Here is a 16,927-nt window from a genome sequence, read left to right as displayed (position 1 = left end):
GTTGTACTAACGACCGTACCACAAGTGAGGCCATCGCACTCACTCGTAGTACATCCACACGCTTGTGGACGCTCCAAGACGTTCATCAGATGGCCATCTGATGAACAAGTGGCAGGCATCTTTACGGATCGATGCTGCCAGCTGATCCTTGGCTCGTATTTTCTGAGCCAAGGTAAACCTAGGATGACATCAAATTTGTCATCCAAATCCAGTACGATGAAATCATCATCATACTGTAAATCTCTTAACGTGTAGTGAAATTTCACTACGCGTTTCATTACTGTTATCGATGCGCCTGTCGCTAGACGCACCGTCATCCTCGTTGGAGGGATGTCGCGCTCAACATATTTGAGCCAACGATCCTCTAGCGACTGGCGACGAATAAAGTTTTTCGACGCTCCGCAGTCCACTAGGGCTCTGAGTGACAAATCATTTGTCACTTTCAACTTCAAGGTGATGAGGTATCCCTCATCACCAGGTGCAGAGGTATCCCTCATCACCAGGTGCAGAGACAGATTATGATTGTGTGCCTGGAGCAACTTTAGTCAAGAGATTTCAACTTTTCTTGAGGTTGCTGGATCAGTAGGGCGTTGCGCCCCTACTGACCCCAACCGTTTTTTGGCGGTCCGCCTAGCTGTTGTGATTTTGCAACAACGTCGGACCCGCGACAGTTGCCCTTTCTGGTATTCGGTCCATAGTCACTGGCAGTACCTTATGGTGCTAGACGTGGGGCACTACACTCATGAGCGTAGTGTCCCAATTTTTGGCAGCGATGGCATTTCTGCTATCGCTTGTTGTTCGAAAAGTGAATTTCTCGCTTCAGACATAAGAGAGGTCCATAGGTTCTGGACCTCCTCGTTCATGTCGTCTTGGAGGACGATATGATGACGAACTAACTTGAGCCTGTCTCAAGATAAAGTCCTCCTGTTCCGCAACGGATACTGCTTCTTCAAGCGTATCCAGTTCCAAACGGAACAGGTGGGTCTTTACGGGACTATCTGTAAAACCTTGCATCAACACTGTAATCAACGTGTCTTCATGAAATGGGTTGTTTGTAACACAAATCGCTAAGAGTCACATGTGCATAAGCGTGAACATCACGCTTGCCTTGCTTGAGTTTGTAAGCTCCGATCGAGCTCTGAATCCATCCCTAGGCGGTTTAAACGTCTGTTGGAGCCGGGCTTTTAAAAGCCTCTAATGAGTTAAAGACATATGGGTCGCGCAACTAAGGCCTAGTGCCCAAGTTTTGGCACGACCTGCCAAATTTGACTGAGCAAATGCGACTTGCATTTGCTCGTCGACGATGTGACGAGCCCTTATGGCATCGTCCAACTCGACAAACCATCTTAAGAGGGGGTATTCTTTGACTCCCCTATACTTAGGGATGTCAATCTTTAAGGTTTCGGGACGACACAGGATGGCCAAGATGGCATCATTCCGTACGGTCGAACTCATTTGTTCGACCGCACACCTTTCTATGTCACTTAGAAAGGAGTAGCTATCACGCGAAACGTGATGCGTAATTCCATTATCATCTAGCATGTCCATGTTCGAGATTATTGGAACTGTGGTCCTTGGACGGACTACAAAGTGCTACCAGGTGTAAAGGGCACTACGACTTGTACTGATCAGTGGAAGTCCACTTCGCGCTGCCTCGGTGCGAGTGGTGCATCACGTCACTTCACGTACACTAGTACGTGCAGAGGAAGTCTTTTCTTTAAAACACTTGCTTTAAAGAGGTTTACTTAAAAGCTGTATCAATATGATTAAGCTCTTCTTGTCTATCTACTTAATACTAACTTAATTATAAACTAATACAAAACATGTACTAAAAGTCTTGTCTGTCTTTCTCTATGCACGCGTCCAGCGCTGACTGGACCGCGGAGAAAGTAGATATAATGGTCTATATCTACCAATGGATAGCCTTTCGAATATTACCATGTAAAGTAATATTTTCCAAATATTATCTACCTTTTAGATAATATATTAAATAAAAACCTTTAATGTTAATTTCATGAAACGAAATACCCCGTTACAGTATTAGCAAAAGGGGCCCCGTTACAGCGAAGCTTTAATACTTAGAAATAAGGCTTGTATTTTGGGCCTTCGCGACCACTTTCTTTTTGAATGTGATAGACTAAAGATATTTTTGATGGTGTGCTATAAGATTAGCGAGCTATATAAAAAATATTAAAAAGTTTTTGAGTAGCATCAGGAGCGCCTCGTCTATCGTTGTGGCATTGTCTCGTACCCAGCTGGACAAATATATAAAGATACATATGAAATTGCGGAATTGGTAAAATCCGGTCGCAGTCTGGACTTTATCGGATAGTCAGATAACCACCGGTCCGGAGGAGGTACTTATCAGGTTGGCAGTCTACGGCATCGTGAAGGCAGCTGGTAAGGTATAAGCTTCTTTGCGGAAAAATTGTTCATCATAATAATATTGGTTTTTAAGGTATATGCTATTGCGTAGGCAACGCGCGTACACATTGTGCACCTATCAGCTAAGGCTGCCCACATTTATTAAACATAAAATCTAGGTAAAAGCAGACAATTTTTATAGATAGAGCGAAACCTGGACATCTTTATATCTTAAGCTCCAGAAAGGGCAACGGTCCCTTCAAAAGAGGCGTTTCCACATGACTGGAAAGTCGCTGGCGTACTACAAAAGGATTTCCTTGTTGTCCTCGCACTGACCTGCATTAAAGAAAAGTAATTTATGCCGAGGGAGGATGAGTCCACGATATTGATTTCTGTCCAATGGTGTCAAACATTAGCACAATGCAGCTGACCGACATCCAATGGCAGCGTAGGGATTGAAACGGAACAACAACCTTTTCCAATTTGGCAGAATATTCATCACCTGAGTATTTTAGGTACCATAATGATTTGTGCCTGGTCTGATGTATTTACAGTACTGTTTCCCGTTTTAACCTCACACTGTTTCGCCTTTTTTGCTTGTTCGAATCTCGGTGTTCTTGCGTTAAGCGACATATTTGAGAGCGTACAATTTTCTGCTCTTTACAAATCGCCTCGTACGATGTCGCGCATAGAATTAGAGCGTGCCCTAAAGATGTAGCACCAAAGTTGGATTAATTAAGCACACCCAAATCAAGATATTCTTTTTGAGCGGTACCATCCTTTCCTTAGCACTACTTCTTCGGTCGTAAGTTATTATTGAACCTTTCATGTTTCGAGTATAATTAATGCACGTGTTTGGAAGCATCCGACTGGGAGCTGACTCTTTGGCAGTAGCGATGACAAAGTAAAATTAAGTTCCACTTATTGTTTGTAACTCATTTGTTTCCAGCTTGCATCAATCTACCCGCTCCAAACATTGCCGTTATGCCGACCACCTCTAGTGCCATTGCCACATTAATCGCGTCCACGCTAGCTCCGGACGTGACCATCTGCTGGAGATTGAGCGTTCTCTTTGAACATATTAATGAATACTTGAGCGTTCAACAAATTAAGACCTCCGATTTGATTGAAATGAAAGCTCTCGTTTGTAATAGACATCACATAATTGAAGTCTTTACGATCTAACGAAAAGAATTAAGAAATTAAGCTAGCCAAGACTGTACGGCTTAGGCCACTAAAGACCATTGGACATCCTCTGTCTACAACCGCAAGTGGATCGTCCTAGGACTGCGGCTTCTCGCAAACGTATTCTGTATCGGACAGGAGTGACAAATGTTATGCGCTAGCGTATCCTTTCTCATCACTAAAAGGGGTTATAATTAGTAAAACTGCTATTTTAGCAACAGACGATGAAGACTAGTGTACCATATTTAAGGCTACAACGTGCGGTATGTTAGGCACCATATTTCTATCGGTCGTGAGCGGCATCTGACGCTTGAGGTCGCAACCCTTTGGGTGCAAAGTCTTTACGGTACGGCCGTGACTGCTTTCGGAGCACGGAATTCGCGTTGAAGCCATGTTGACGCACGCTCGTCGGCTAGAGTATAGCCAAGGCACCGGCAGAAGCGATGCAGAAGGAGAAAATTGTACAAAGTGCTGTCTGGTCACCATACTGAACATAAGTGAATCTCTTTTGCCCATCAACAGGGGGACTATCAACAGTACTACTCGCTTTTTCGCATCGTCAACACACGTTTGGCAGCCACACCGCAACGGTCTTCAAGACTCGCGAAGAGATGAGCGCTGCCTTTTCTGATTCTTGGCGGGACCTGTCTGTCAGAGGGAGTACGGTATCCACTACAGTACGACTCGGTGGCGTAGAAGAGTGAGCACCTTGGGTTTCATTCCTCAAAATTTTCCGTTAAAAGCAGCCCTGTGAACGAAAAAAATGACTTGCACGACGCTTTCCCACAAAAGCTCGATACTGCCGCGAGAGATGCAATGCGCGTACCGGAGTAAGCTCTGTGATGCGCCGCGCGCTACCAAGCTGGACGGCACGCTGCACAAGCTGTGCGACTTTCATCGTCACAAGGCCAACGCCAACCAACAGCGCTTGCACAAACGTAAGAAACGCATTCTCGAGGCGCAAGTAGATGTCAGTCTGATCCCGCATACTCCCAAGACCGAAGATCACACAATAAAGCGCTTGTGCTCAAGCCCCGACAGCCCACAGAGCACGACTGAACCAATCGATGGCCTCACGTTCCGTAGCAACTTTAACGTACTAGAAGTAAGGATCCTGGAGGTGCTCCTATTCGGGGCTGACGGCATGACAACACGGCGGCCTTCGCAGACAACGTTTAATGAATCTGATGCGTGTTGTTCCGACTCTACCATGTTGGCTTCTATGGTGACAGCGGTGCCTGAATTTCACGATACTTGGTCCGTGACGCTCTAGCGACTGAGGAAAATTAATCATGTACCAAATGCTACTGCGACCAAGAACTATAGTACATTACATTAAATACAAATTGCATCTGTACGTTGCAACGATGGAAATATTTAATTGCGCGTTATCTTTACGCAAATCAAAGCCACATCACAATTTTCAAACAGATTATTGTTCCACACAAGGCCTATGCACAGAAGTGCATGAACACAAAATAGGAAAGCTTTCAAACAAAAAGCCAAATTAACAAAAACAATGTAAGCGATATGATGTTGACGACGCATTTCACATTTTCAGTCATGGTGCTTTTGAAAAATTCTTTTTAAAAGATCGTCGAGTTAAAGCCAATTGGCGGTAACGACAGGCGCGAACTTGATGGTAGGACTAAACGAGATTCGAACCTAAAAGGCGCTACAAAATTTATAATTTCTTGGATTTATAAATATCTCTTGCAGCTGAAGCTTCTAGGGCCCAACAAAGCCTTTGATTTCTGTATTGGGTAACGGAAATCCACATGTTGCTCAGAACAGGCTGCTGCACTTGAACAGTTTATTAGTGCGAAGGCATGCCGAGGCAGAACATGCTGCTGCACATAATTTAAAATTAGTAGGAAATTTGGCATGCCGTAGCCATTAGCGATATAGGCCTTTCTCATTCATTGAGCGCATTCATAACTACGTTTTCTTAGTCAAAAATTTACTTCGTGTCAGCCAGCGCATTTATCGGCGCATTTTGATAGGATCATTCCCAACGCCAAAAGGCAGTTTAGCTAAAAATAGATGTCCCATGCGCTTAAAATAGTTGGATTTCAAGAGAGATTGCTTAGAATGTGCTCACCGGAAATAGCTTTTGCTGAGACGTTGACCTTTTCGTCTAGGTCAGAAGCCATCTGACTCCTCGGCTGACAAGCTCACACTCAAGGCTCATAGAATTAGTCACGATGCTTGACAAGATTACAGATCTGATGAATTTCGATACGCTTTTCACTTTGAACAATGATGAGGAAATGGATGGTAATAACACCGCTTGAGGGTTTATGGATTCAAATGTCTGAGTGTTTAATGTCTAGCAGATTTATGGCGCCTTAGTCACGATGACGAACTCCTTGATATGGCCGAGTTGAAACCTTTAAGTCCAGTGTTGAAAGCAGATATTTCCGAAAAGGTCAATTCAATTCAAGTGAAGCCAGAATCCGTGAACAAGCGTGGTCTGAAGTTAGACACGAATCTTGTTCAAAGCCTCGACGGGGGATATTTGAAGCAGTTTGAGGAAGCAAAGGTAAATGGTATACCGACAGCAACGCTGCCAGCACATTTTGCTCTTCTTTCTACAACATGCATTTATGAGCCAGGATATACGACATCTCCGCGAGGCAAGCGCCGCATTAGTCAGACCCAAGGGGTGCCGTTTGGACTGCAGCATGATGAAGCGCATAAAGAGGACAGTGAAGACGCAGAAAACGGAAAAGTAGGCGACGATGTCGAATCGCATGCGCTCATTAACAACGACCTTAATTTGCCAGTATTTACGAACGCCGAGCTGTCTGCCATGATTGATTTACCGTCTAACTTACCCACTACAACGACTTCTGCTGCGCCGTCTCCAGTGCACGGAATTGATGATCCAATGCCATACAGCTATCCTGACTCGAGCTCGATGTCAACGGACGTGGCAAATTTGATGTATGATCAAGAAATTCCCGTGGTAATTAGTATGTTCAGCTCGATTTTCGACGAGTCTCAGAATTTTCATCAGCAACTGCTTGATCATAGTGAGTCCACGAACGGCAACGCTGCAGCTCCAGCATCTCCGGTTGTAGTTACAGGGCAAATTATGCCTCCAGGAGCACCAGTTCTTCCTCGTGATATTGCCAACGCAGCGTCAATCTCTCATGTAGCCGCTGTATCAAAGGCAGACCCTAGTACTTCTCCAGAACCCTTTGACTACTTTTCACCCTCTGGCTATGCCAATGCTGCCAACCAGTTTTTGGGTAGCTACGGTCAACAGGTCCAGCCGTTTTTTTTGAACCGCGAAGTTACGCCGAACGCAGCTGTTTTTCCTAGCTGCCAACAGGTCCCGGAAAGTATCAATAGCCAACTCGTCGCGTCAATGACCATGGCAAATACAACAGATCTCGATACGATGAATTGTAATTATAGAGGGGCAAAGGATGGTCGAGGAGGCCGGTTACAACAATCGAAAGTTGCCCAACCTTCTAAATCTCATTTACCTGCTCTACGTGCAGCTTCGGCATCAGCAACAACGACTTCATCTAGCAAATTAATGCGTTTGGCATTTACGCCGGACATTGCGGATTTTAAGCTCGTGCAAATCTTTCACCAATTTTGTGATCCGGTAGCAATGGTACTTACATTGCCAAGGTTTCAGCAACTCTTACTCTTTCATCAAATTAAAGAGGAATCCGCTGGACCGACCAATAGTGCCACCGAGACGAAACAGGGTGGAAGTGATACAGCGAACAGTATTGTAGTGACTTCAGAGGCTGAGACGATATTCAAGGCTTTGGATATTAATTCTGTGGGCGCTCTTGACCTCGAGCGCTTTATGCATTCATATCAAATTTGCAATCGCTGTACGGAGGTGAAACGACGAGCGAATCAAGCATTATGTGCAAGTCAAGGACAAATGCTTAATTCAACGGCACTTGAGAGGCATTTGATGGAAGATGTAGTTCCAGTTGTCGTGCGCGTGGTTCCGACGAGTTTTGAAGGCCACAAGGTCAAGAGTTGCGATCATTACCAGTGGACTTGGTGCGAAGGATTTGAAAAGACTGGAAATGACAAATGCCGCGGCACGAACCGCCATGACAAGTGCCCTAAGTACTTGGCCAATTGTACTTTGTGGAAGCATAAACTGCCACCAAAGAGTCGAAAGCCCAAACTTCAGCAAGAGAATGTAGACTCTCCTACGAAGAAGTTGAAACACTTTTCGTAATGTAGAATGCTGAAATTACCTTTCTTAAGAATATTCGGATGCTATTAAATATAATTTAGGCCAAGATAAAAAAACCACACCTGCTCCAGAAATGCTTTAAAAGCCAAGGTTACGCTGGCTTAAAACAACTGCTTTGAAGTCACCTATTCCTTGCACAGTCCAACGTCACACATATGCCATTAAATTAGTAGCCTTATGCAGGATACAATCCGGCGGCTAAGTTCAGTTCTTTTACAAACTTATACATTCCAATATAATATTTATTTGTCACATTCTTGCATTGGAAGCCCATGGGGAATACTTGCTGTTCCTGGTACTCCAAAAGCGAGCCCGATATTGAAGATCATGTGGACGCGTCGCTCGAGAATAAGCTTTTAGAAAAGCAGGAAGATGACGTTGAAGTGACGACTGCGGAAGAAGAAGCGTGGCGTCAGCGAAGGGAACAGCTACGAGATGAACAAGATATGTCAATGAAGTCTAACGATGGAGACGATCCTGAAGACGACGTTAGGAGTCGAAGATCGCATGACTGGGACTTAAGCGATCACCGAGCAGATCAATCTGCAGCATTAGAAGACGACAACGACAATGAGGCTTTTGGAATTGAAGAGGAAATTATCAGAGATTCTGTCAATGAATACCAGCATGGAGCTGATGAAGCGATAATTTTCGGTCGTTTGACGCAACTAACGGCTGAAGACTCGTATGCAACGAACATAGAATCGATCCAAGGGGATGATGACCTGCGGGTTTTTCGTGACTCAGAGCAAGACAGCACCACAGCATTGTCCGTGTCATTGTTACAGTCTTCGTCACCGTCGAGCTATCGGGGATCTACGCTTTGTAGTAGTTATCCCGATGAAATACGGGAGCAAGATCAGCAGATATATGGAAATGACATTACGTCGGGGACGACCAAGCAGAGGGTATAATGATCGAAATACATTAAAACAGTTTAGGCTCGTCGACTTGAATTCGCTCCGAGAGAAAAGAATTCACGAATTAAAAACATTATACGCAAGTGAAGCGGACAAAAATATAGGATGGGTATAATAAGCTATTTAATGACATGCGTGTGCTACTTTCTACATAAATGCGCGCCGTGTGCTCTCAAACGGCCTATGCACTGCTGAGATGCGTTAACTATTATAAACAGAGGCAAGCGCGTTGCGCAGTCTTGCAGTCAAATCGCAATAGGATAGTAAATTAGATCATACGAACTTAGGCGCATTTAGCTTTGGTCGTCAACGAACGAGCGGCTCGTTGTCATCTTCGTGATTTTGCGTATTGTCGAGCTGAAGCGTCGCGCCATAAATATTCTGCAGCTCGACCCATGCCTATCAGGATTGCAAATTGTGATAGCGCTGCGTTTCAGCTCATGCAGTAAAGCTATCCGAATTTTACAACCTTAACAGGAATGTATACAACTATACAAATCGGTGAGCAGTAGTGTAATTCAAAAGACACGCAATTGATGAGCTCGATGCTGCGGACCCATTCTTTATAATTCTCTTGGATTCATGAAGATGCTAAGCATGAGCATCTAGAAGAATTAGAAATAAAATATTTACAGGGTTCAATCAGATCATCACTTCTGTGGAGGTACCTTGCACCGGATTAATTAGACGCCATCTTGATGATTGGTAGGCGTTGTCATAGCAGTTCCAAACGTTTAGAGCCATCCTTAATTAATACTCGAATACAGTCACTGTTCTGCTTGATTTGAGCGTTATACTCTAAATTGCTAGCAATAAAGACATTTTGCTTCTGGAGTGAATACCTCATTTGGTGTCACACAATACGTCATTATGGCGAGGGGTGTGCGCATTGGCACGAAGGCAGACGTTCTTAAGACTCTGCGCTCGCTGTTGCGGGTCACACGTGCGCGCGGATCGCAGGAATCGATACGAGATTGCAAATTTGCGCAGAAGCTCCTCTCGCAGGTGCGGTGGCTCCTGATACTTTTCTATCTTTGCGTCATCCTTTATGCTGCCTCGTACATTTTTCGACCATGGTCTAACAGTACCGAGCCCGACAATTCGAGAACGACCGCGAGAAAATGCGTGCATATCGCGCTGAGGCTAGCGACTATTTAATGCTATTACAGGGTGTCGAAGAGCAGCGCGTACGTGTCGTTAATATGTATTTGATTGAAACGAACTGACTAATATTTTTGCACTATCAAGTGTCTGTGGGCTCTGGATGCTGGAGTTGAGAAGGGACTGACAGGGCAAGAGATCGTCAATGCCTCCGCACGTCGTGTGGGGCTGGAGGTGCCTGAGATGTACGCCGAGAAGCACGCTGAGGATGAGCGTAAGCAGGCCACGGCGGCCCAATATCTCGCTGGCAAGCGAACAGCATCGAGTTAAAAATTGTATCGAATTTTTTCGATTCAAATAGAGAAAACGAGCATAGCCGTCTAGACGATCAAATGGCTTCATTATCTTAATTTTCAAGCAAGTGTTATATAAGCAACTTTAACTGATGAAAAAACAGGAATTTAGGTAAAGATTACACCAAAAACACTGACGGTGCGTCTATGGACTTGCATCGTCAAGATCTTCTCGGGAAGCAGTCTGCTCTGATGACAGCGTAGTTAGTACGACATGGCCCTGTCGAATATCCATGACGATTAAGCGGTGGTATTTGCCTTCTTCAGAGACTACGAGGAGTTCTGTGGATGCAATGCCGCAAATGACGGCAGCATATTCGCTGGATGTTAAGTAGTTGAACACATAAATCTCATCGCCCTCCTGGAAGATCCAGTCTCGGTACAAAAACTTATTCCGGTAATATTTTGCCACAGGTGTGACCTCACGATCTACACAGCAGGCGATAATACCTCTTATTGTCAGGACTGTACTGCTAGCAACTTAGAAAACAAAGCACGTACCAGTATCAAACTCCATTCGCCGCTTCTTCGTCGCCTCATAACTAGTTGTCAACTCCCGAACATCCTGGTCAATTTCCAATTGCCCCAATCGATTCTCCAGTGGTTGAAACACGTAGCCGCCTGCCCGCTTTTTAATCTTTTGGGCAGTGTCGTGAACAAAGCTTAAATCCAATTCGGGTTTATTTCGGGTACTTCGCGTCTTTCGTGTCGTTGCTCGAGCTAAGAATACCAATATTTTAAAATTTAGAAAAAAATGTTGATTTTGTACCACACATGACTTTCCCATACATACCATGAGTGTGGCCACCTTTTTGCTGGTCGTGAAGAATCTCCATCTCGTGATTGATCTCGTCGAGCATATCCTGACGAAGTCTTCCGCATTGTAACTCGTACTCGGCATTCGCTTCATCACATTCGTAGTTAAAAATCACGGAAGTGCCGTGTTCGAAGTAGTCACCTCGCTGCTTGGCAACACGCAAAAGTCGGTCGCGCTCTTCAAGTAGCAATTGCATTTTTTGCGTCATATCTGGATGCGTTTCGTTTTCTATTCGTTTTCGTGCATTCTCGACGAATTGCATTTGAATTTTCAACCGGCGTTTGGCTTGGTCCACGAGGATCCGCGATGTCTCCGAAGCATTGCATGTAGTAGTTGCGTCGACGGTAGCTAGCAACAGCTCATCTGCTTTCAGATTTCCATTGGCAGTCATGTCGCATTTACTATCAACAACATTCTCCACTTTGTGTTTGTTGAGATTCACGTCCATAAGCTCCAGATCTGTCTGAGTCCGCGGCTTCGTAGAGCCCACAGGTGTAGCCATTTGTGAATGGCAAGAGCGCTTTATCACAGTTGTTGACATGGCAAATTGTCAATCGCACGTGAGATTTGAACAAAAGCAGTGCGTTGTAGTAAGCGGCGAGAAGAAAGTAGGCGAACTTGCAGTGGACGATCGTAATTCGATCTGTAAAAAACGCTACTGGAACGGACAGGACAATCAAGATCCTTCACAACCCAATGCTAAGAGCTTTTAATCAAGATAGGGATGCACGAAACGCTTGCGAGTAGACTTGAGGCAATTGCGAGCGCAATAGGGGACTCCGATTCGTTTCTTGCGCCTTGGTGTCTGCTTTTTGACTGCGAGGCCCAATTCGACTGTTTCACGCTCACTTAAATTGAAACAGTGGATTGAGCTGCGTGCAAAACATGAGTTTGCGTTGCGCGTCCGCCTCCACAAGCGGACGATGAGCGGATCGAAATGGTGTTGACCACAGGGTTTGTGAGTAATTGTGGTGTAATCTGCGTCGGATAAGATGGAATTCGCTATTAGAACGCACCAATCGCAAGCGCTAGAAATGTCTTTATTTTAACAAATCCTAACGCGCGTTTAGTTCAGATTCACTCTTGCGTTCGTACGGCCACCTTGGACTCGGAAGCGACGCGATTAAAGCACCATGGAAGGACAGTGGCGATCCGAAATCCCTGAGGATATGCGTAAGAAGATGATTACGGAAATGTACGTTTCCTGCCATGCTTTTTAGTAGTATAGATGTGGTATAGTGGCTCCGCGGAATGCATACGTTCAAAAAAACGACTTGCTCTGCAGCCTTTTTCCTTCTATTTGAGTCGCAACCCGTCTTAGGAATGCATGTACTGATACGTATATTTTGGATAGGTATCACGAGCTAGCACGGATCTCTGGCGAGGTTGACAAGCAGAAAGTGTGGGGATCCGCTGCTAAATTCGAGTTAATGCTGTGGTCAAGCAGCCCCGATCGGGTACCTTTTTTTTACGATGATTCTGTTGCTCGAAGCTTTATCGTGACTTGTTTCTTCGCTGCTTTATAGAACTCGTACTTGATGAAAATGCAGCGCAAGATCATGAGTTTAAAGAAAAAGACTGGCCCAGGCGACATGCAGCAGCAAGCTACAATGACGTCGAATCCCATGAACGCTGCTGCCAGTACGATGAACAATACGCTCAATATGAACATGAATGCGGTCAATATGAACGCAGCAATGAACGCTCAGCAGTTTCAGCAGGGCGCACCAATGAATACTTTTCAGCAACAAGCCCAGGTCCAAGCACATGCGCAAGCACAGGCTCAAGTACACCAGCAACAAAACGCTGCGGCAATGGCTGCTGTATCGAATGGACTCAGTAATAATTCGACGGCTGCGGTGAACTCCTCCGTGACGGATGGACTCAATGCTCCGAGCACCGCGTCTACGACAGCAGGCACGACGACAGCCACGAGCATCCCGACGCCACCACAGCAGCAAGCGCAGCAATGGTTACAGCGCATTCAAGTGCAATTCCAAGCGCAACAACGGCAGCTCTTGCACACACAGAACCAAGAGACGCAGCAACTCCGTCAACAACACATGAACCAACAGCAGCAATTGTCGCAGCAGCAACAACAACAAGGCGTTGCGCCCGACATGCGTCGTCAGCAGCTCCAGACGCTGCAGCAACAGCATCAATTAGCACGCACGCGACTCCAGCATTTACACAAGAGCAAACAGCAGCAATTACAGCGTAAACAACAGCAGTATCTCATGCAGAAACAACACCAAATTCAGTTGCAACAACAAGCCAAGCCCACATCCAACGGACCAACTCTCATGGGTACTCCACAAGCAGCATCGACGTCCATGTCTCTTTCAACTGCTACGACTGTGCAGGCCACGAATTCTACGATGCCGAACGCCCAAGTTTCAGCTGTTCCGCTCGCTGTGCAGCCTGATCAACTCGCGGCGGCTCACTCGCAACAGGCAGCCATGCGCGAGATGCAGCGTGCTCAGAACGCGTCTCAAGTGCTTGGGAAGAACACTTTAAAGCACTCGCTCTCGACCAGTGCAAGTCCGGCTTTAACTGCGTCAGTCTCGGCCGTAACAGCGACTACTAGCGCCGCAACAAGTGGCAACAGCGCACAGACGTACGTAGAACGATTGAAAGAAATGAAGCTCAAGTACTGGGACGACCTCGTGATTGTTTACCGTGAATTCGAGCGCATGGTGAAGCAAAAACCTGCAAATCAACAGCAGGAGCGCATCAATACATTTCTCGTGAATTTAAAGCGCATTATTGCGCTCTTGCAGCAAGACCCGTTGAAAATCACGAGCAGTAACAAGAACGACTTGGATCGCGTCGAAGCGCACATTCATAAACAAGTGCTGCCGATCTTGGAACGATTAAAAAACAAGACAAGAGCCGCAGGTGGGACTGAGACCGCGATGGCGCAACAAGCACAGCTGAAGAAATCGCAAGAAGCTCAGCGTCTGGCGCAGTTGCAAGAACAACAACAACAACTCCATGAACAGCAAAAAGCCGACGCACAGCGCCAAGTGTTTGAAGAACAGCAGAAAAAGTTGCAACAAGAAGCAGCTGCGGTTGCGCTCAAGAAGCAAGAGATGCTAGAGCAACAGCGTCAACAGCAACAAAAGCAGCTGCAGGCACAGCAAGCGCTTTTACAACAACAGCGACAACAAGTACTCACACAACAACAAGCACAAGTAAAGCCACCGCCACGACAGATAAACGCTACATCCGACGCAGCAGGAACAGCTTTAACCACTTCTGCATCCGCGACGGAAATGAGCGCATTGTCGAATTCTGTACCTATATCGAACGACCTGTCGACGCTATCATCGCCAAGAACAGCAAACACCGTGGCTTCATTAACTCCTGCGCAGTATCGAACGTTTAAGCTTCCGGAAGCACGCAAACAGCAGCTCACGATCCAGCATGCCAAGTTGCGAGAACAGCAGCAAGAGCTTATAATGGCTCAAAGTCGAGCCAAAACGCCGTCGCATCAAGCGAAACTTGCACACCAAGCCCAGCGATTAGCTCAGATGATTAACAAAATCTCCCAGCAATTGGTACAGTGCAAGCTCGCAGAGGAATACGAACAGTCGAAGAACATGACAATGCCGTCGTCTACCGAATCGACGGGTACACTCGAAAGCGACGTGGGTACGCTTGGTGGGAACGGCGTTGCTGCTGTTTTGACTGCGAAGGCTCCTGAATTGATAGTACCGGAGACTGAAGCAAAAGTAATGAAGGAAGACCCTTTCGCAGAAGAAAAGTTGAACGATGTGGACGAGAAATTCAAGTCTGTGGTGCCGGACATGACTGGATTGGGTGCATCGGAGAAGCTCTTGACTGCTGTGGCTGCTTACGAGAAGCACAAGCCTGAGGTGCTCAAGCGCAGTGCAGTGCGATTCTCGCGCATTGCGATCACGATTGGGGCGAAGCTAAATACGTCGTTTGTGGTTTCGTAAGAAACAATGGTATCATTGCGAGACTCTTGTGGCCAAGGTTATCCTGTGCGTGGATATCACACAAGAAACTTTGTTAAGTGTTGCGAACGGCTGACGGTGTAACGGATGTGAAATTGTACATTTAGGCAGAAGGCAAAGCTGTTTGCCGCTGCATAACTGAAGCATATGCCAGTAGTAAGCGCATATCAGAATATTCAAGTACGAAGTTTAAAGTCCCACGTCGTCAAACTAGCCTATTTCGACGACAATTTAATTTCGGACAATATTTTTATCCTTAAATGAAAGCTAAGCTTTAAATAAGCAAAAACAAAGAATATGGTTAAGATGCCACGAGGTGAGTCCAAATTTTTACCTTGAAAGAATTATGAAGAAACTGGTAAAGCTGAAAAATATAATGACAGCAAGGCGATTTAACGCATTTTTATGTAAATGCATGTTAACTACGTAAATCATTCATATTAATGTTTTGTGAAAATGAGAAAGGAAAAATATATGTTGAATTTTAAAAGTGACTTCATCATGATCATAAAGTGTAAATGAGCACAAAGGTGATTGAAACCAAGCGAGTTTTCGCCATCAAGCAATACTAACATGGTGAGATTGAGCAGTTTAAAGCTCGTGGTTATTGGGTTTCGACAAACTTATGGAGTTGACTACTACTAGACGTACTCTCCAGTCGCGAGCTTGAATTCTATTCTTGTCTTCCTGGTAGTTTGCTGTCATTATAGTGTGACTACCTATCAGTATGATGTTGCTTACTGCATTCATCAATGGTGTTCTGGAATAAAATTTGTACTTCTACACACCTCATGTTTTCTAACACTTAACGAACAATCTGATAATATTAGACAGTCCTTTCCGTAAATGCAACATCCTCGTGAAACAGTACCAAAAATTAGCCTATTTTGCCAAAATCCAGGCTACATTGATAGTTCCGATGACGTCTCAGATAAAATTCAATTTTGTGCTTGCAAGACTACTTCATTTTGATTATAAAATTCATACTGCGGTTGAAAGCGACTCTTCTTTGAAAGCCTGAGGAAGACAAGAATGTGCCCGAGATAATTTACCTTAGAAAGGCTTCTATCTTTCACAGATCAATGCGCAAGCCTTAGGAAAGCACTAGACGCTTTAAGATCAAAAGGGCGACCCACGACCTTCATCGGCGCAAGAAGGCACAGGGAAGATGCCGCCTCACGCAGTATGTAAGCGGGCACGTCGTAAATGTGGCCACGCTCTGCTTAGACACACACCCTAGCACAGCGAGGAAGCGGTTAAACCTGCTTCTCTTGCGTGCAGTGAGGTAGTTGTGGTGGGCGCGCAAGCGACCTCACCCAACATACTAAGTACTCTGGTTAAGTGTCGTCACGGGAGCGGTAATCCGTCTCCTCGTGCGCACTTACCAAGTAGGAAGTAGTTTTCAGACTGATTTATATTTAATAGAATTAAATACAAATACCTATTTTTACCAATTAAAACGTTATCTCTATAGATATCATTTAATATGTAATGCGAGCGTATCTTTATAGATACCTCGCGTAACGGATGACGCTAACCGCCATCCCTCCTAATGTGAATGCACCCATGTGCATCACATCCACAAGGGTTGGTCACAAATGTGCACCACACCCGAGTGTTGGGTCTAATTACTATTATTTAGTAATTGACCATCCCCTTAAGTACACCAAGTGAACTTAATGGGGACTGTGTAACATAGGGGCAACTTTAGCCCGTTACACCATCCCCCTCTTTACGAACGAATTTACATTTTTAAATTCGTCAAAGAGGAGAGAGGAACTGCGAGCAGCTTTACGCGCCGCTAGTTCACTCGATCACTCTAGCGCACGTGTTTCCATACACGGCGCCCAAGATGCCACCTAAAAGGGGCCACGTTGGTGGGTCGTCTGCGAAGACGCCCACTCAACCTCGCACTAAGCGCACGCGCCGCGTTAATTCGCCGGCCGCGTCTAATGCCTTAGTCGGAACGC

General features: G+C 45.4%; 6 protein-coding genes across 6 annotated transcripts; 3 read left to right on the top strand and 3 right to left on the bottom strand.

Moving 5' to 3' along the window:
• Positions 1-4,285: 4,285 nt before the first annotated feature.
• On the bottom strand, positions 4,286-4,537 carry CCR75_001667 (uncharacterized protein; the record flags this gene model as incomplete). The annotated part of the gene is made up of 1 exon (XM_067959768.1): positions 4,286-4,537. The coding sequence occupies one exon, from the start codon at positions 4,535-4,537 to the stop codon at positions 4,286-4,288; it is 252 nt and encodes an 83-aa protein (XP_067819662.1).
• Positions 4,538-4,554: 17 nt separating this feature from the next.
• Positions 4,555-4,761, bottom strand: CCR75_001668 (uncharacterized protein; the record flags this gene model as incomplete). The annotated part of the gene is made up of 1 exon (XM_067959769.1): positions 4,555-4,761. One exon carries the CDS (start codon positions 4,759-4,761, stop codon positions 4,555-4,557), a length of 207 nt encoding a protein of 68 aa, XP_067819653.1.
• A 992-nt stretch (positions 4,762-5,753) lies between these two features.
• Positions 5,754-8,700, top strand: CCR75_001669 (uncharacterized protein; the record flags this gene model as incomplete). Its single annotated transcript, XM_067959770.1, has 3 exons — positions 5,754-5,826; positions 5,886-7,729; positions 8,056-8,700. The coding sequence occupies 3 exons, from the start codon at positions 5,754-5,756 to the stop codon at positions 8,698-8,700; spliced, it is 2,562 nt and encodes an 853-aa protein (XP_067819654.1).
• Positions 8,701-9,576: 876 nt separating this feature from the next.
• CCR75_001670 (uncharacterized protein) lies at positions 9,577-10,137 on the top strand (the record flags this gene model as incomplete). Its single annotated transcript, XM_067959771.1, has 3 exons — positions 9,577-9,711; positions 9,792-9,893; positions 9,955-10,137. The coding sequence occupies 3 exons, from the start codon at positions 9,577-9,579 to the stop codon at positions 10,135-10,137; spliced, it is 420 nt and encodes a 139-aa protein (XP_067819786.1).
• Positions 10,138-10,305: 168 nt separating this feature from the next.
• Positions 10,306-11,518, bottom strand: CCR75_001671 (uncharacterized protein; the record flags this gene model as incomplete). Its single annotated transcript, XM_067959772.1, has 3 exons — positions 10,306-10,589; positions 10,662-10,880; positions 10,954-11,518. The coding sequence occupies 3 exons, from the start codon at positions 11,516-11,518 to the stop codon at positions 10,306-10,308; spliced, it is 1,068 nt and encodes a 355-aa protein (XP_067819785.1).
• A 592-nt stretch (positions 11,519-12,110) lies between these two features.
• On the top strand, positions 12,111-15,269 carry CCR75_001672 (uncharacterized protein; the record flags this gene model as incomplete). The annotated part of the gene is made up of 3 exons (XM_067959773.1): positions 12,111-12,172; positions 12,332-12,434; positions 12,504-15,269. The coding sequence occupies 3 exons, from the start codon at positions 12,111-12,113 to the stop codon at positions 14,937-14,939; spliced, it is 2,601 nt and encodes an 866-aa protein (XP_067819784.1). The 3' UTR covers positions 14,940-15,269.
• Between the last annotated feature and the right edge of the window lie 1,658 nt (positions 15,270-16,927).

The sequence above is a fragment of the Bremia lactucae genome, linkage group LG18 (assembly GCF_004359215.1).
Source record: "Bremia lactucae strain SF5 linkage group LG18, whole genome shotgun sequence".
Lineage (NCBI taxonomy): Eukaryota > Oomycota > Peronosporomycetes > Peronosporales > Peronosporaceae > Bremia > Bremia lactucae.
This window is presented reverse-complemented; position numbering and strand designations above follow the sequence as displayed.